Raw genomic sequence first — 20,959 nt, forward strand, 5'->3', positions numbered from 1 at the left:
CCCAACTTAATCTCGATGTCTCATCGACGAATTGTTCTAATTACGATACATGGAATTGAATTGTAGTTCGGTAAATTCTTGATACCACGGATCCTGCGGTAGGTAGATATATAAGGTAGGAGAACGCGCATCGAGCTGATACCACGAATCCTCTCATTCTCGATTCGTGCACGCGTAACCCTCCCGAAACTCGCCTCTCGGCGAGTACATAGAGAAACCGGGGGACTCTGTTCCTCTCTCTGTCTCGCGACGACGCGACGCGCGTCTCGACAAAGCGCCCCGCGCGTCTAAAATAGGCGCGCTAACGCGCAGGGACTTTCGAAACAGCCACGTTTCACATGCCGCCCGCCTCCGCGCTAGGAGGGAGACTCTGATGTGGCCTCGCTCTGCGCGCACCCTCCCCCCTTAACCCTTTCGTCCCGCGCGCGCGCGCGAACCATGTCGCGACAAATACGTCGCGCTTCCTCGTCGCGTCGGTGTTTGATAACACGCGCGGATGGCGTATTTACCTGTTCTGTTTCCTGGCTCGTCGCGTCTCGCGATAGGCGAACCGCTCGCGCGGTGGAGTTCCATTTAGGACGAGGGATCGGGCGGATGGAGGGACGGATAGGGAGAAGGAAGACGGAGAAGTCTTGTAATAGAAACTCGAGAGTCATTCGTGCTATTTATAGCCTTTTCGAGGTAGTCCGATAAGGGAAGATCTTTAGGCGGGTTTATAATGAATGGCGGTTGACCGGATTGTGCAATGTCTCGCGATGCGCAGGTGTGAACGACCTGATCTAACTAGGAAGTTAGGAACAGAGTTTGCTTTTCGTATGGCGGTCCCCATACTTTCGAGGGGGCAACCACCTTATTTCTGCCGTTTCCCTCCTGGTGTCCTAAATTTGGCGTTTTGTACGATAGCTGTCGGGGACGTAAGAGCAATCAAAGTACGCGAAATAGTGGAGTATAGAAACAATATAAGCGCAAACGGAGCTCTCATTAATATACGCGGCCGGCATTGTCGCGACGAGTCGCCCGCGGAATCGAAAGGATAAACAAAAACGACGCGGGTAGCACGGGTAGTACCGTAACTCATGGATTCGCTCGTTCGCTTCTCTACCTGCGTGCTCGCGGCGCGATTCACGCCCTTCTCTTCCTGTGCTCCCGCCGTCCCACCCTGTCCCTCCCTCTCGTTCATACGCTAACGGTGAATCGCGATACGACATCATACGAGCGAGAAGTGAGAATTCACTCGGTCCACAAATTGCGACGTCAACAGTGCCATCTATGGACGGTAATCAGTTTCATTGAAATGCAGCAGATAGGCAGACTATGCCATCTAGCGACGTCGTGCGACGTTACTTTTGAGCTACTGAAACGCGGTAATGAACAGCATACACCATCTGGTGGACAGTAAAATCATGCAGGTCGCGCGGTTCACACACATTCTCGTATACTTGCGTCGATCAAAATATGTTCAATATATTATTTTGTATATATACTTTTGCAGCGAAAATGTCCTTACGTTGTACACTATTGTGTCTTCAACCTTTGAAATTAAATTTAAATCGATTTTTAAGAATTATTTGAAGTAATATTTCCTTTAGCTAAAATAACCAAATCAAATTACAATTGAACTTGATACAAAGACCAGAAGTAGTCTTTAAACAAAATGTATATATTGTATACTTATATAAATTAAAATAAATTTTATATAAACTATTTACACATAAATGTACAAGTATTTTTCTCATGATAGCAAAATATCACAGGTTATATGTACATAAAACAATCCACTTACAGCTCTCATTTCATCTGCAGTAATATAAAATATGCACGACTCTTACGGTTGTAAAGTTTTAAAGAATTTTCTTAATCTCACACAAATATTTTCAAAGTATATGTTGCGTTTCGCTCTCTTTTATCATAGTCAGGTTTAACGATTTCAAGACTGAGATTGTTCGCTCTGCTTTTTCCACGCTTTCGCGGAAGCCAAGAACTTGAGATTTGGCCTCTGCGACTCGTCCTCTGGAAATACGAAATCGAAGACTTCCTCCCAGCCGTCGTCGCTTCCATCTTCGCCCACGACACGTCTCTTCTTCTTCACCCTACGCGGCATCTTCTCTATGATCTTCGCGAGGGTTTCAGGGGTGCCTTTCTCGCTTTCGAAGTCTTTCCAAGCTTCCAACAATAATACCCGGCTCTCAGTGTCACCATTGGCTCTTAGGGCATCGTTTCCGCGCTCAAAGATACGTCTCGCCAAGATGACATTATCGGGGCTATCCTCAAGTTGTGGATTTAACAGTTCGAACTTTGCATATGCTATCCAAACTTTAACGTGTAACGTGCGCTCCAGTAGTCGTTCGAATAACTGCCGTGCATTCTCCGTCTCATCTTGAGCAATCTCAAAATCGATGTATGATTTCCATAGTAACTCCGGCATGTCTAATCTCGGCCGCGCGACAGCGAACTCGTATATCGACCGGGCGCGAGCAAATTCGCCCAATCGTGTCTCCAGCTCAGCAAATCGCATCCACGTGGTACAGTTTTCCGATCCGAATTCGAGGAATTTTTCATACAGTTTGCGACACCGGTCAAACTCCACCAACTGTATCTCGAGGTCGATATAACCCCGATAAAGCTTATCTGTTGGGCATATTCCCAGCGCTAGGCCCAGCGTCTTTCTCGCCTTTGTCAAATCCTTCTGTCGTATTTCAAAGTACGCATAAAGCAGCCAGATCTTCGAGAAAGTGAAACGTTTGTGCGGTATGAGCTCCAAGCACACTTTGTACACCTGCCGACACCGTTCGATATCTTTGGCCTCCAGTTCCTCGAAGATAGCGTACTTGATCCATAAGTATATGTACCTTCGCCAAAATTGCTTCTCCTTGGTAGGCGGCACATTGGCGATCGCTCGCTCGTATGTCTCGCGGATCACGTCGACATTGCCCTCTGACTCCACTAATCTTAGGTAGTCGAACCACGCGTCGTAATTCGAGGGATTCTCCTTGATTTCCTGCTCATATTGATGCTTCCGTTTGCTGACTATCACATCCTCGATGCCCGAGCGATCGCCGTATTTCTTCTCGTGTATCGTGTATGCTTTGTAGATCTCCTGAGTGTTGCTCTTCGGTATGTGCTCCAACGCGTATTTATAGATTATGCGGGCCCGGTCGTGTTCCCGTTGACCCTCTTCGAATTTCGCGAATGCCAGGAACAGCTTCTCGTCCAGACCCTCGTCACCATAAAAATTAACAGCGCGTTCGTAAACAGCACGCGCGCCTTTGATGAATCCATATGACTCCTCAAAGCGGGCGTACTTTATCCAATGTTTCACATCAGGGTGAACCATGACGAAGCGCTCGTAGATCTGCCGCGCCCGGTCGATTTCTTTGTAACGCAGTTCAAACTTGATGTAAGTTTGCCAAGCCTGCTCGTCTGGTTCCCACTCCATCCATCGTTCAAACACCTGACGTGCACCAGCAATGTTCTCTAGCGTCTCCTCCATATAGGTGTATTTGTACCAGAATTGATTGGCACGCGGCAGCAAGGTGACTGCTCTGTCCCAGAGATTCCTGGCATGATTCACCTGCCGACATTAATATATTAAAGGCTCTGACCAATATAAATCATTAATACCATTAAAAACTGACACTAGTTAGTTGTATGTATAACAAGTTTAAAACATTACAGAAATGTATAAAAATTACGCTGCATAATTAGGTCTGTTTTCTGTCATCGAACTAGTATACATTTTTGGAATTTAAAATGAAATAAGTATATGATTGATTTTTCTACTATTATTTCTACTATTGTTGAATATATATGAATCTTTGTGCGTTACTTTTAATCTGAAAATGTCCTAGCATTTTTTGCGTTTTTATTAATATATTTGTTATTTCTGAAGACATTAATATATGTGATTTTTTTTGTATTTGAGATGTGACTTTCATTAGCCTTTGTTTTCCTTCTTAATATATCTTATATATCGAGTCTTTTAATTTTCAATTATAAAAAGTAGTAAAGAGAATTCTAGTACAGAAATAAAAAGTATACTTATTATGTAAAGCTTATTTCTTATGTATTAAATTGTTCTGTGGTATGGTACATTTATTTGATTCCACATAAATGTTGCAATGTCCTGAATTATAAATGTTTTTAGATTAAACATTTTTTAAATGCTTAACCATAGAACATATACAGAGGCAAGGGTTAATAAAAACATGTTTAAAAAAAACATAATATGAACAGTAAGAGTGTCATATTATGAAGAATGTGTATAATAGAATGATTTATAATTACCTGCCGATTGCGCATCTCCATCTCAGTGTACTTAAGCCACAGTGCTATGTTTCGATGATCCACCTCGAGCGCTCGCTCGTAAATGGATCTTGCTCGCTGTATCTGCTTCTGGCTTTCTTCCCATTGCGCGTACTTCATCCAGTTAGTGATGATCATGCGGTTCTTGCGGATGATGTCTTCAAATGCCTTGCGCTTACGATGCTGGTAGTCCGCGAGCTCGTGTGGGTCCGAGATCTTCTGTTTCGGCGGGGGCGGCAGAATTTCCAGGTCGCGCTCCTTCGCCTCGCGTAGAAGCTGCTCCGCGGTGATCTGTATCTCCGCGGGCGCCTTGTTCTTCACCTTCGCTACCTTTGGCATCTTCTGCGACTTCTCCATAATGGACTAGGAGGTTAGACGCAGTGATCAGCAGTGATGCGATTTCCAACTTCCAACCCGCTTGCAGCTGTAAGGGCTAACGTGTTCGTTTCGTTGCCCAACAATGCGCTGTGCGTGTCTGACGCCAACGATGATTCGCTGAAGGCTAAATGGAAAGGCGGGAAAATACTTAGTATGTGTTGGCAATGTAAGGTTAATCACTGAATCTGACTCAAGTTTAAAGATAATTTATTACTAACTCAAATGAATATGCTAACATTGCTAACTCGTGTAGACGTGATCGCGTACGAATGACATTAATAACAACGGTATCGCAAGACCGGCTATGACACAGAGAACTTAGAAATTAATGACAAGATTATTGTCTAACGACATGAACAATTAAGATCTCGCGATGTAACTTAAAAAGGAAAATAATACATCTTATAAAGCGCTACTTACAATTTATCGCCGTGTTTTACAAAAGGTATGCATAACCTGGACACTTCTATCTTGCACTATCGCCACTATCTCACCAACGAGTATATTCTATTCTAGAGAGGAAACTGAAAAAGAACAGACTTGAGCGCCACAGCTAACGCCTGCAACGCCACAGGCTGCAATTAAGATGATGCTAGACCCGCCTGTATTATCGATAAAACAAGCGTTTTTGACGTTTTCGTTCCTGTCAAACCTAGAGTTTTACAGAATAAAAATTCCTTCTCCACGATTAAAATATCCGAGCTAATATACGTGCCCCTGGTGTCTTTTGTGTCCAAAGCTGGAAAAAGTATGAAATCATAGATTTCTTTATCCATTTAACCTCAATATGGCGACCAACGCTGAAGATAAAACTGGATAAAGAAATTTATGATTTCATACTTTTTCCAGCTTTGGACACAAAAGACACCAGGGGCACGTATATTAGCTCGGATATTTTAATCGTGGAGAAGGAATTTTTATTCTGTGAAACTACTGCGAAGAGGTTCGACAGGAATGAAAACGTCAAAAACGCTTGTTTTATCGATAATACAGGCGACAGGCGGGTCCAGCATCACCAACAAGGCTGTAGAGGATACTCGAACAAGCCGAAATAGAACAAACTGATCAATAAAGTGTTAGGCTGGAATCAGACTACGCATTGAAAATTGAGTTTGAAGATTAAAAATTGAAATTTGACCAATGAGAATAAAAGAATTTTTGCTCCTATTATTTTGATTGGCCAAATTTCAATCTTTCAATCTTTAATCTCAATGTTCAATGCGTAGTCTGATTCCGACCTTAGAGCTGTCTGTAAAATGTCTTCGTCATGGCTTCGTCCGTGCCGAGTAGAAGTTTGAATCAAATCCTCTTGCACGAGAGAGAGAAAGAGACACAAACACTTTTTAATACTTTTGTTAAAATTAAAGAAAGTTTTTCTTTGTTTTTGTAAATCTAGGTTTTTGAGAATTATACTGTAAGATATCTATATTTGAAGATAAGCGAAATTTTTTTCGAACGATATACGCATATATCGTTTAGAAAATATATTGAGCGACAGAATATACATACAGAGATAAAATCTAGATTAGATCACTTTTCTTCTAGCGAAATTTTTTATTACGTATTATTACAAGAGGTATTATTAAAAATAAATGATTATATAGATATATAATTATACTTGCAATATTACGTATTTATAGTACTAAGCATAAATTTGTTTAATAGATGCTTTTTACTTATAAATGGCTTTTAACGATACGTGTCGGACTTGAGTTGAAGCTAAAATATAACCTCGATAAAATATTTCATATATTGAAGTTATGAATCGGATATAATATACTTTTTGTAAAATATAAATACGTATGAAATTATTTTTGTTGTAATAATATAATATGTTGATATAAATATAAAACATATAGTTAATTTTATTTATATTTTAATACATTTTTATTAAAAATAAATAAAACAATAATTAAATAATTAAAAATAAGTTGCTTAATAAATATCAATAATTAACAAGAGAATTAAGCATGATGTTTGTAGTGAAAATGTCATCCTATACATTAAATTCTTTTATACATATTGTTCACAGTATATTCCAACCCAAGCAATTGTTATGCTCGTGCCGAGTTCTACATTGAATGAGTCACGGACTAGGAAAACGAATGTGTGTTCTCAGGACGATGAGATGTGCGTTTGTCAAGTAGGACGACTTCAAGTTTGGTGTCAAGTTCATTCGGACGTGCTCTGTCTCGTTTTATCTTTTTACACGTTGTTTCGGTTGTTTCGCTGTGTTGTGTTCAATAAATAAACGTTCTTTCTAATATAAATACCTTATAATTGTTTATTATCGAGAGCACAATCGCGTGCGTGAGTGCGAGACCGCTCGTTACGCGGATGTAACATAATGGTTTTTTAATTCTTCTTCAAAAATATTCTCGTCGAAGGCCTTTCTGTTCAAACCCACAAGTAATAGCAGCTTTCTCTTTCAAAAAGTACTCCTTGAAAAATCCAGATGACCGGCGCCGGCGTCTTGATATTTCTTTTTCTAACATTTTTACTTTTTCAAAAATATTCTTATTGAAGGTTTTCCTCTTCTAACTCAAGAAATAGCAGCTTTAATTCTCTCTCTCTCTCTGTTAAAAAATTATTAATTTAAATCCTCGAAAAAATTATTGTACCAAAATTAAAAAGCATAATATAGTTAAGTGGTACTATCTTTATTATTATTATACTTACTTAACTCTAATGAGAGATATCTACCATTTGAATAAAAGATTTAATATCAATAACTATGGCGCTCGAATTAGTATAATAATAATCAAGGATATTATAGTTATATATTTATGTTTATATTCGTTTATATCCTACAATAAAAATTTCGCATAAGAAGAAAACAATCTAATCTAGATTATCTGTATGTTTTATTCCATCGCTCAATATTTGCAAATTGACATGTATATTATACTGTATCCTTCAATGGACATTTCTTACGGTGTAATTCTTATAAAGTTCTAGAGGATCTGCAAAAATAAATAACTACTTCTGAAATATCTATAAAAAGTATTAAAACACGTTTGTGTTTTGTGCACCAAAAATTAATACAAATTATTAATAGACGACTTACTTAGAAATAATGACGAAGCCTGTATGTATTCATACAGCACTAGCACCACTATTGATCATCAGCTCGTTCTACAGTTTGGTCTTGTTTGAATATCCTTTTGGACAATCTAGGCTGTATCTTTCTTATTTGCATTTTTTGACTACATGGAGCCTTTCCATATATTTCCTTTATTATCTATGCAACAACGGTCATCCCGTAATATCATTATACATAACCTGGAGGAATATCCTAATAATGATCATTACGATTACGTCGATACTTATTAGCTTGTTTCGTCTTAAGGTAAGAAAAAAGTTTAAAATGTACTACCTCAGTCTTTAATATTGCTAACAAATTTTTTTTAATTTCGTAACTTTTTTTAATCACTTTTTCCATTCACAGTATTAAAGGAGCCTTGATCTCACAATTATAGGCAAATACAGATTTATATAAAGTTTTCGAACAAATCAATTTAAATGTTTATATTATTATTCATTGTATGTTTAATAAAATTGATATTTGCATTTATATTATTTTCTTAAATTAGCTATTAACGTAAATTTTTTATCTATCACATTTCGTATACATTGTAATAACAACTATTTAAATACAACATTGTAATATCTTCTTATATTGCGTAATCAATCAATACAATTTCTTGAAGGAATTAAAACTATGCTTACGCAAACTCTCCATAGTGGATGACACATTGGAAGCCCTTGGAATGCCAAAGGAATATCAACGATTGCATAATTGGATAATTCGAATAATAATCGCATGGATTATATTCATTTTTTCTGATAACGCAATTTGTAGTTTTTTTTTAAGTTATTATTATTATTATGGACTTTTCGATATCGTTTGTATCTATATTCCATTTGCGATAAATTACTTGCAGCATGTCAATATCTTAAGTGCTCTAACTTCAGGAGCTATTATCGGGTCAGTATATTTATATATTTATTTTATAAGCTTTATATTGACAAGTTCGTTAAAATTAGTCTACAGTCTAAAACACTTAAAGATTTTTTTAAATTATAAAAGTACTTTGAAATGCTTTATACAGTTTCTAAAATAAAATTTGATTAGTATTAATATTGATATTGTAAATATATGCATTATAAAATAACCTAAATGGAAAAATATTACGATTTTATTTTGTTATACAGGGTGTTTTTAGAATTCTCAGACACCAAATTGTAATTGTATGATCAAGCCAAAAATGAGAAAAAAAATTGCTTCTTTTGGCACATACAATCACGTTGTGCACTCCGTGTTCGCGAATTTTGAAACTATATATACTTGTATATATTTATACTATAAGTATATGTATATAAAATAGAAAAAAAAGGACCGAATTATAACTTAATCTAACTTTGATTACATTATTAATGTAATTAAAATATGCGTACGTATTAATGTTCATGAAAGACACATAATTAAATTTCTTTCATTAAATTTTAGATACACAAGCTCCAGATTTCATCGAGTCAACGATTGTTTATTAATTCTCTATTCCGAACTATTAGAAAACAATACTGATTATAGAAGACAAAACAGATGCATTTTAGTGTGTCAACGGATAACAGGAGTTAAGGATCGCAAGCAATATATATGGATTATAATGTAATTTTTTAATAACATACTGTATACACATATGCATGCGTGTGCATGCGTACAAGATAATCTCACCCCTTTCTTTTCGATCACACCATCTCTTTGTCTTTCACATACTTCAAATATGTTAAGTTATTATTTGGATAAATTTGAAACCAATATGAAATTTTTTTTCATTATCGGATTGTTTTTAATTACACTGATAAAATTGTTAGAGAAATGTTGTAAAAAAGCGAAATTATAGGCAATAATTACATGTAATAAGCATTATCAAACTATTTTATTGATATATAAATAATACAAGTATTTCAATACATCGAATTGTAAAAAACGCTCTTAGAACTCGACGTCCTGAAATTATATGATTTGTATGTCAATAACAGTTTTATATCATATCCGTCAAAATATGATACATAATCAGTATATGATAGCAATCTATTTTTTTCTACCTACTGTTATAAGAATCTTTTTATAAGTAAAAAAGATAAGTAACATGTCTTTATGTTGATTGACTAATGACTATTTTGTAGAATTTAAATACACGTATAGAAAAGAGAAGGAACTTTTTTTATTATCATTATTATGATTAGACTGATAAGTTTGAAATTTTGACTGTTGTATTAATAACTCAAATGTTATTCCATCCATTGTGATATATCGTTTATTTTATTAATATTATAGAGGTGACCCAATATAGGAGAGCGAAACGTTTGTTCATATTATGTACTCGTTTTATTATTTATTAAATATTAGAACTAAACATTAACAATTACGCTTGTAGTTCATTTTATTATTTTAATTTTTGTTTTTATTCAATTGAGCCTTATATATTAATCTTTTTAATTTTAATTTTTATATACAGAATAATTAAAGGAATGATGATATGCGAAAAAAATCATGCAATTCTGTTAAAAAAAGTAGAGATGACCTTCTATCTTTAAGGTGTCTCCATGCAGAAGAAAAAAACAAAGACTAAAATATAATACGTCCTCCTTGAAAATCACTTTCATCTGAAACATTTTTCTAAATCTTTTATACTTTTCGAGATATTTCTACGCGAGTCAAAATGAAACTTTGTATGTATATATTGTATATTTATATTTTGTGTGTGTGTGTGTGTGTGTGTGTGTGTATGTGTGTGTAAGAAATTATCTTCAATTGTGTGAAATAACTGCACATTGTGAACTGACCGCAAATTATAGCTATAGTTAAATCGAGTTCTCTACGCCAAAAATATATTTGTTTAATATTTTTCGCGTCTCTGTGATTTTATTAATTATAACAATTACAATTCAATTATTACAGGCACATCCATTTACAACTATGCCTTATATCACGCAAACTAAACAAAATTTTCCATATACAAATGTCAGTACAAATGGTGTGGTATTTTATACAAACTGTACCAATATGTATCAATATATATCGGAAGTATACAAGTACAAATCAGACAATTATATGGACATTTCAAAATATATTGTCCAATATATATGTATATTCTGTTTTCACTACGTATAGCCTTGTGTTTCTTACATTAAACTACGTATGCCAAACTGTTTATTACAAGGTATAATAGAATGAAAATATAATTATTTACAACTAGAGAATAATAAACATAAATAACAATTTTGCAACAATAAAATTAGGCATATCAAGATTATTATTAAGATTACGTGATTTTATTCATTGGGTGTAAAATTTGCAATTTTACTACAAATCTTTATTATGTGTAAATATAATTTCAGATAGACGATACAGTAACAATTCTTTACAAGATATCCAATTATAATCGAGATAAGGATTTACGCGAACAGGTAAATAATTTCAACAAAATTTTATATAAAATTTTAAATGTTCCATATACGAAATTACGTTCTATAGCGAATGGTTATACATATAAAGAATTCAGATATTATAAAACAGCAATTGTATTATTCTTTTATATATAATATTACTTATACACTTATATAAACAATATAATGCGTTTTGGCATATAAAATTGAAAACTTTTGCAATTGTTAGTATATATACAAGTATCCTAAGTATACAAAAAGAATACATTGTTAAATTCATAATGTTGAATTATATACAGCTCAAACCATTTTTAATTTTTCTATGATCGTCATTGCTCTTACTCAATATATCATTAATTTTAAAATTTAACTTTAAAATAATAAAGTCAAATTTAATTTATTATTTACTAAGTACATAGGGCAATATAAAAAAGTGCGTTTACTTCGAAATTAACTATAGAAATGGATTAATTTATATTTTGTTATATATATGAAAGTTAAAAACATCGAAATGTTAGTTAATTTGAGGGATTGCTTTTAATATCTAATCGTGTAACAAAATTGATGGTTTACTATAATATAATGTCTTCATTTTTTACATAGTTGTTCGATAGATAAATATCCATATTTCCATAAAAAATTGTGTATATACCTAACATTTATTGAATTATTTGTTTCAATTAGATTTTACAATTTATATGGCAAATACAACTAAGAGAAGTAAAATTTGGCTCGGGATTCTACTTTGGATATAACTTCGTTTGCCAGGTATGTTCTATATTGATTAATATAAAGTATAAACATGCAATAGAACATATACATATAATAGAACAAATATATGTATTCAACCTTTTGCAAATTACATAAATATTTTAATAACGTTGTAATATTTAAATCATTTCTCATTTAACTGCATAAACTCAGTTAAATGGGATAACTTTTTTATTGTTATTTTATATTCAATATCTTCTTTTACGTTAATTCTTCTCAACTGGACATAATTATTTTTATTAAGTATAATGGAAATGTATATTTTCAGTTGTACAAGACAGTTTTGAGCGTCGCGCTGATATTAATACAGGTATATAGACATAACAGACCTCCTACTCTTGCAGTAATGCATAAAATCCTGTATCCAGGTGCTAGAATTTTCGAACCGAGAAATGTGTAGTCAACTTCCCATTTTTACCGTAAAAACTAAGTACATATATTGATTGGTTACACATTTCTGGATTCAAGAACTCGGACTGAGTTCTAGCACCATGGACATAGGGGCTTCAGAAATGATTTGATTATGATCAACAAAACAAAACAAAAATTGTAATTAAATACATTTTGGTTAAACCTAACAGAATTTCTGATTGTTTGATAAGATTCGAGATTTTACAATTAATTAAAACGTTTAGTAAATATTATAAGGATTGATATTATATTACATTAAGGACCTGTTTATTATTTTGCAGATGGATTTTGCAAACTATAAATTTCTTTACTAGATATACGTTAACATTATCAGAATTCTGCTTAACTTTAATCTCAACGCACTCATCTAACTTGTTTGTGGTCTGTTGATTTGTAATAACGGTCTTCATTATATCGTTGTACATTGTCATATACAGACATATTGACGATGAAATTTGATCAATGCGATTTCTGTGATATAATTGATTTTATGTCTTTTGTCGACCAACTTGAGGTAAGCTTATTGAGTATTTAATTTTTACTGTTTTATCAAAATTTTATTATTAAAAAATTTTTAAGGTAATTTTTAATTCTTGATGTATTATATAATTCACAGACATACTCAATTATTCGAACTAATGTACATACTTTCACCTGAAGAAGTGATAGTCTTGCCTCAGATTGATTGTATATTACATACTGCGGGACAACATCATTGTTTGCAACTCTGAGTAATTTTTAATTTTATATTGTATTGTCGCTGATGATGATCCGAAACGAAGGATCGAAACGTTCGACATAATATCTATGTTATAGATTTAAGATTATATATTTTACGCACTGCTAACAGCGTTGAGTCTTAATAGCCTTTTGTATTTACTTAATTTTTTGTATTGTTATTAAAAAAATAATTTTACTTATCTCTCTCTCTCTCTCTCTCTCTCTCTCTCTCTCTCTCTCTCTCTCTCTCTCTTCTTTACAAATAGCATTATATCATACACATAATTTCAATGTAGGTATAAAATGTTTTATCGAAGTTATCAAAAGTAGGGATCGATACGTATCGTTAAAAGTAGAGATGTACTAGATATCCGGAAAATGTCCGGTATCTGATATTATCAAGTACTATTACCTTACTGAAACGTTGATTATTATTAAAATCTATTAATATATAAGGCTGAAATTTTATAATGAAAGATTGTGTCAATAATGCAGAATTCTATTCTTTTTAGATGAATTTTTACGCATGTCATCTTTCCTCTTTAAATAAGAGAAGATAAAGAAAATTATTATCACTATTTTTTCTATGCTTTCCCATTTTTCTATCTTAGAGAAGTTAAATCGCGAATATCCTGGTAAATATTTGAAATCTGACTGGATAATTGCTCTATTGAAGAACCAATGTCACGTTGTCTTCGGATGCTTTGCGATAAACCGGTATCCGGTGATTTTATAATCCGATGCATGCTGCATATCTCTAGTTAAGTCATGTATATTTAAGAAGCATTCATTGAACACATTTGTTTTCGATATAAAGCAATATTGCAAGAATAATTAAGTTTATGCCTCGTAATAATACGTATGTACGTTCACAAATTCTATGGAGAGAAAAGCAATCTAATCTAGATCATCTCTGTGTGTTTATTCTGTCACTCAAGATATACGCGCTGGTTGGACACACGGAAGGTATTTCCCAATGTACATACTTTACAGTGTAACTTTTATAAAGTTTTCAGAAGGTTTGCAAATACTATTTATGAAATTCTTAAAAAAAGTATTAAAACGCGTTTATATTTCGTACGGCAAAAATTAATTTAAATTGCTAACTAACGACTTGGAAACTATGACGAAGACGCTACAGACAGCGCTGGCACCATTATGGATCATTGGCCCGTTCTGCAATTTAGGCATATTTGAATATCCTCTTGGACAACCTAAGCCATATCTCTCTTGTCTGTATAATTTGGTCACATGGAGTTTTTTAATGTATATGTATTATCCATTCTGGAGCACTCGAGAGACCGCAATCTGGACGAATGACATAAAGATAATCGCCGCGATTGCATTGACATTTATTAGTCTCTTTCATTATAAGGTAAAAATCTTTAAATGTGTGTGTGTACTTTCATTGACTAATATTACTTAATTAAAAAAATTTATTTAAAAAATGTTGTTTAATTATATTTTTAATTAGGAACACATTAAAGGAATCTTGATCTTACAGTTATAAGCAAATACAAATTTATAAAAAGTTCTTTAGGGCATATGAATTAAAATGTATATATTATTATTTATCACACAGATGAAATATTTTTAGAGAAACTAATATTTGTGTTTATATTACGTTCTTAAATGAGCTATTTGTATAATTTTATTAAATCTTGTGTTCAAATACTAATGCACTGAGAGAAAAGATTTTGTTAATTTAACTTTAGACTTGTCTCCATAGAAGACGATCGTCGGAACTCTAATTTGCAGGAAATTAACTAATTGCAGTTATAAAGAGAATATTCGACTAGAATTGATCAATTTCCTACGACTCGAGACTACAACCGTCCACATCTTTTTAAGTAAACGAGTCTTCTATTCGCTAATGATATTAATGATTATTTGTTATATTGACGACATAACTTGCAATAGTAACTAATTGATCATTCTTTTAACAAATATCATATTTGTTTTCCCTTGATTTGATTCTATAATAAAATCTTTTCTCATTGTGTGAAATTTCGATAAATTTTGTATTATATATCGTATTTCCTAAATGTTACATTGCAATGACGTTTTTTTTAAATAAAAAATTGTAATAATTTCTTTTTACGTCTCATAATTGATTAATATTCTTTTTTAAAGGATTTAAAAATGTGCTTACATGAAATTTCCATAGTAGACGACACATTGGAAGCACTCGGTGTTCCAAAGGAGTATAAACAACTACGTAACAGGATAATTCGAATAATAATCGGATGGGCTTTATACAGTTTTTATCATTATGTTCAATTTTGTTTATTTTTATATAATATCGTACCCTTAATTGTATTTTGTATGATATCAGTCACATGTTATTCGATATATGTCAATCTTTTAAGTGCTGTGATTTCGGGAACTATCCTCGGGTTAGCAAAGAAACATTTACGTAAACACTTACAATGTAAATTATTTTTTTTAATAGTGTGTGTCAAAATGTTTATAGTCTAAAATATTTAAGAATCTTCTAAATTATACTTTAAGATACTTTATATCTGTTTAATTTGAGCTTCGGAGTCAAAATGCAAAGTTATCGACATAAAAGATTGATACGCGCTTGAGAAACGCTTACCAATACTTTACAATCTCTGAAATCTTACTTGTATTTTATGAATCGATGACATTTTTTATTCGGAGCTAAAATTAGGCAAGTCTGCTTTATATAATTTCAAATAACATTTTATTAGTATTATCGTAAATTGATATATAGTAAATAATGCATTATAACCTAAATTAAAGAATAATAAAATTTTATTTTGTTTAATATGAGAAATGTACAAGGGTTAGTTCAAATGTAAGTTCCTCTGCTTTTAGGAAAATAGAAAAACAAAGTTAAAAAATCTAAAAAAATTTTTTAAACTTACTACACTGTGTTAGTTTTTTTTAACTGACATTTTTTCGGTAAAACTACAGAAAAGGGGAGTCACCGATGACCTTGACTTTGACACATGTTATCAAGGTCATGACCCTGAGTAACTTTCCGCAGGTTTTAAGTAGCGGTCGCTGTCCGTTGAAAAGTTATTAACAAAAAAAGTTTCAAAATTAACGTACCATTTCTGCCATATATGTATTATAACAAGTACTATTTTACATTTCCTCCTGTTTAGAAACGTTAAACTTTCCACGCGAAGTAACTCTCACCTCCCCCAATCCCCTACAAAGGGGTACACGACTTCTATGATTGTACTGTTGGGGGAGATCTCTGCCGACTAGGTGGGTGCGTTTTTTCTATGCATTTGTTGTATCATAAAATAAGTTTTTTTCACATTTGAGTATACCACGGCGTGTGTCCACTTTTCCTGAGTTATCTAGGACCAATCCAAAATGAGTTTCCATTTTCATGTGTTACCTACTACCAACCGTTTTAACTTTCTCGTTACTGAATCCTTAATGACCGTCTATAGTTTCAATAAGTTTAAGGAAGAGATGTAAGTCGCTCAGAGCAAAATTTAAAGAGTACGGAGGATGAATTTAAAGCTCGAAAAAGCCACTCAAGTGTGTGTTCCAAAACATTTCTCAAATGTCTGCTCGTATCGTCTTACATACACGTTCAATATTGAATGAAAAGCAAAGATAAAATGATACACAGCATGGAAAAATTCTCTAATGCGATATAACGAATGCATAGAAAAATGTTAATTTTTTCATAATAACCAAAGCGTAAAAAGTTAAAAAAATTTGTTAAAAATTTTGAAGCTGTGTTTTTATTTATCTTAAAATAGGGAAGCTTTTGAACTAACTCTCGTATATAAAATATATTAAAACATAAAAGTTATGTAACATAATTAAATTTAGTCTTACTTTAATATTTATTACGCAACTAAAATATGTGTATATACATATACATATATGTATATGTATATATATAAAAGTATATACATATGTATATATATATATATAAATATATAAGGATAGATCCTATATATATATACAATTATATATAGATATGTATATGTTATATATAATGCGTATGTCTTATTAATAATTTTAATGAAAGACATAACTTACATATAACTATATCTTGTTTATTCGATCTAGATACATATGCTCCAGATTTCATCGAGTCAATGATCGTTTACATGTGCTTTGTTCTGATCTGTTTAAAAATAATTCAGATTACAGAAGACAATACGGATCTATTTTAATGCAACAGCGGTTAACGGGAACTGATGATCGCAGGCAATTCTTATGGATTTTAATGTAATTCTTTAAAAGAAAATTACAGTGTACATACACAATCATAAATGCGCGTGTGATTTTATGTATGAGCTTTTATATACTGCAGGGTGTGTCTTATTTTAACTTTTGCATTAAAATATCTCGAAAAGTACGAAAGATAAAAACAAGTTGTAGATGAAAATTAAACGTTTTTGAAGGAAAAGTTTTTAATCACGTTACTTTTTTCTAGATAGTCAAAAAGATATGATAGACATCTTTGCTCTTTGTAACAGAGTTTTTATATTTATTTCCGTAAATTAGTTTTTTAAATTTTTCTTCATATAAAAATGTCAAGATATATAGAGATAAAAAAATTAATAAAAAATAATACAAATAAATTTTGATGGAGAAATGAATAATATTTGTGAATAAAGGATTTTTTAACAACTCCGCTTCACTTTACCTACGTACCAACAACCACGTTTGAACTCTCACTTGCCCTGGATTATTAGGAATTTATTTGTTTTTTGAATCAAGAGAGTCCGAAAGAAGATTTCATTTTTATTGTACAATACAAAATATTATATAATTTACTATTGACATTAAATATAAAATATCTCGTAAATTATTAATTCCTTTATAATTGTACTTTAATACTTTTGTGTATACATATTTCTTTAAAGAAATAATATATTTTCTTTATATTAATTAATTAATTTATTATTTTGTTCCTAAATTTATTAAAATACTATTATGAAGAAATTAATAGTGTTTACAAAGTATTTAATACTTCATATTAGTACATGCCAGAGTATAAAATAGGTATCTCTGAAAATATTGATCCTTTTATATCTTCTACTTTTATGAGCAGATTAATTATTAGAGGAATATATATAATATTATAAATTACTAGTAGTTTTTTTAACATAGTCGGAGACACTACCGCGTCTCCTGATATGTTAAGAAATTGTATAATTCTATTTAAAATAGTAGAAATAATCTTTAGATCTTTAAAAAATAATATGCTCAACATCTTTATCAAAACAGTTCTATTTATATTTAAAATATTTATCAGTATCTTTTATACTTTTCGAAATATTTTGATGTAAAAGTTAAACTGAGACACTATATGTATATAAATGTACATATATATATACAAATAATTAACTTATTAATAATGAAGAAAGATACGGGGATAGCTCGTAAACCTTCAGGTATAATTGAAGAAAATATCCGTGAAGCCTCAAAAGCATAAGAAATAATTAACATTACTTGTGCGAAATAATCGCCATGTAAGACGATCGCAAATTATACATTAAATCAAAATCTATCTTAAAAATATATATATCCTTCGTAGCACTACTTTATGATTTGATTAATTATAACAGTTATTATTTAATTACAGGCATATACATCTGAAATTATGTCTTATATCACGTAAATTAAACAAGATATTCAACGTACAAATGTCACTACATATGCTATCGTATCTTTTAGAAATTCTAGGGTACTTAGTCATTATTCATAACATGTGTAATGAGAAGTTCAAAATAACATTCAATTGGTCATTTAATGATATTTTAATCTATTTATACCTATTTATTTATCCAATTCTGTGCAGTATCTCATTTTTCACATTAAACAATATATGCCAAACTGTTTACTACAAGGTATGTGGTAGAATAAATAATTAATAATTATTTATATAATTAGAATAATAAGTATTGTTTGTATAATTAGAATATATAATATAAGTATCTATTATTTATATAATTAGAATAATAAGTATTGGTGATAAACTTAATTCCTGCCATTTTATCATCTTCAAAATTGATTTGTTTCGAAGGAAAGATGAATAACTACCTTCATCAAAGTGATTTCGTCCATTTTCTATTACTTTTTCCCAGCTCTCCGATAACAGTAGAGGGCAATTCCACGATGGTAGAACGTGGTGTCTTTCGAGTAGATCCATTCGTCCATCCCTATTGGACTTCTTTGTAATGGAGAAGCGTGTGTCCGTAAGGGCGTGTTGTATTGATCGGAAGAGATGGTAATCCTATGGTACCAAGTTTGGAGAGAGCGCTGGATACAGGAGGACTTCTCATTTAAATAGAAGGATATGGCTTCACGCTTTTCGCAACATGCGATCGAGCGTTATCATGCAAAAAAATGACTTTGCGTTGATCGTTAGCTACAGATAATCTTTTTTTCATCAAATCGTCATTCAATCTGCATAATTGTTGTTCGTAGCATTTAATAAAAGTGTTTGAGCTGGATTCTCATCGAGCAATTCTTGCAGCTCGACGTCTTCTAATTTTTTCGGTTGTCCGGGACGTTCCTTGCCTCTTTTCAAAATCACATTTCAAAAGCGTTACACTAAACTCTACATGTTCTTTCCGTTGGAATTTCATCACCATACATTTCAAATAATAAACGATGCGTTTTAACTGCAGTTTTCTTGAGGTCGAAGTAGTAAAGAAGCATGTGTCGGAAAAGCAACTTGTCGTGGTTCATTATTAATCAATTGGAAAATCTCTTTGTTGTCAAGAAATCTAACTTGTGAGGGTTGAATCACTTTCAGCAATGTCTCAACTATAAAAGACATGTGACTTTACCGTCGAAAACTCGCCAGTGTTGTACACGTTTCAGTAGCGAGCGGCAGGAATTAAGTTTACTAATATAATACAAGTAGCAATGATATAATTTACCTCTTATTCATTGTGTGTAAAATTTGCAACTTTATTATAAACGTTTATTTTGTATAAATATAATTTCAGATAAACGAAACACTAGCAATTCTTCACAAATTATCCGATTATAACCTCGATGAAAACTTACATGAAGAAGTAAATTAATCAAAATTTTTATAAAATTTTAAATATTCTGTGCATAATTTTACAATCGTTCATAGAAGTTCGAACTTCTGCATATATTTTATCGTTGATTTGGGAAACATCGAGAGTAGAGAAATTACGTCAACATATTGTATGCACACGCGCTTACTCGAAATTAAAGATACGAATTTAAAATTTGAAATTTACACTATTTAATAAATGATGTTTTATAATAATGCCTTAATTTTCTATATATTCGACAGAATGTAAATGTCCGAATTTCTATGACAAGTAGTATATATATATTTAATATTTATTTATTTGTTTCAGATTTTACAATTTATGTTGCAAATAAAACAACGAAATGTAAAATTTGGTACGGGAAACTTTTGCTTTGGATATAACTTCATTTGCCAGGTATGTTCTATATTAAATAAAAGTAGTATAAGCATATGATGTAACGTACAAGTACACCTAGTAGAAAAAATACGTATTTAATCTTTGGAAGTTATATAAATATGTATTTATATATATAAGTGACATTTTACAATATTTAAAAAAATTTCTTATTTGCGTTTACATATGTTTTATTATTTTACAAATATTCAATATCTCTATTTATATTAATTCAGTTTAACGAAACTATTATTATTAAGTATAATGAAAGCATGTTTTTTTCCAGACGTACAGTACATCTTTGGAGATCCTAGTTATTTTAATGCAGGTATATAAACTTTCTCGCAATAATGCATTAGAAAAATTTTTATTACGATTTGATATGAACAAAATGCATACCGTTAAATGCATATTGATTAATCAAATAGAATTTCATGTTATTATGTAACAAGTTTCGCGATTTTACAACTAAAACGTTTGATTGTAGATAAACCATTATATTATAA

The 20,959-nt window shown here is 31.8% G+C and overlaps 1 protein-coding gene across 1 annotated transcript; it reads right to left on the reverse strand.

The window, feature by feature from the left end:
• Positions 1 to 1,824: 1,824 nt before the first annotated feature.
• crn (pre-mRNA splicing factor crn) lies at positions 1,825 to 4,735 on the reverse strand. Its single transcript, XM_018540028.1, has 2 exons — positions 4,285 to 4,735; positions 1,825 to 3,571 (listed from the first exon to the last, which is right to left on the reverse strand). Exons 1-2 carry the CDS (start codon positions 4,657 to 4,659, stop codon positions 1,928 to 1,930), a joined length of 2,019 nt encoding a protein of 672 aa, XP_018395530.1. The 5' UTR covers positions 4,660 to 4,735; the 3' UTR covers positions 1,825 to 1,927.
• Positions 4,736 to 20,959: the final 16,224 nt, after the last annotated feature.

Source organism: Cyphomyrmex costatus, unplaced genomic scaffold (genome assembly GCF_001594065.2).
Source record: "Cyphomyrmex costatus isolate MS0001 unplaced genomic scaffold, Ccosl1.0 scaffold23, whole genome shotgun sequence".
In the NCBI taxonomy this organism is placed as follows: Eukaryota; Metazoa; Arthropoda; class Insecta; order Hymenoptera; family Formicidae; genus Cyphomyrmex; species Cyphomyrmex costatus.

Excerpts from the sequence above, each read along its gene's own strand:
- crn (XM_018540028.1), bottom strand. The coding sequence starts at position 4,659 with ATGGAGAAGTCGCAGAAGATGCCAAAGGTAGCGAAGGTGAAGAACAAG. Across the intron at positions 3,572-4,284 it reads TGGAGATGCGCAATCGGCAG|GTGAATCATGCCAGGAATCT; the intron begins GTAATTATAAAT and ends TAATGTCGGCAG.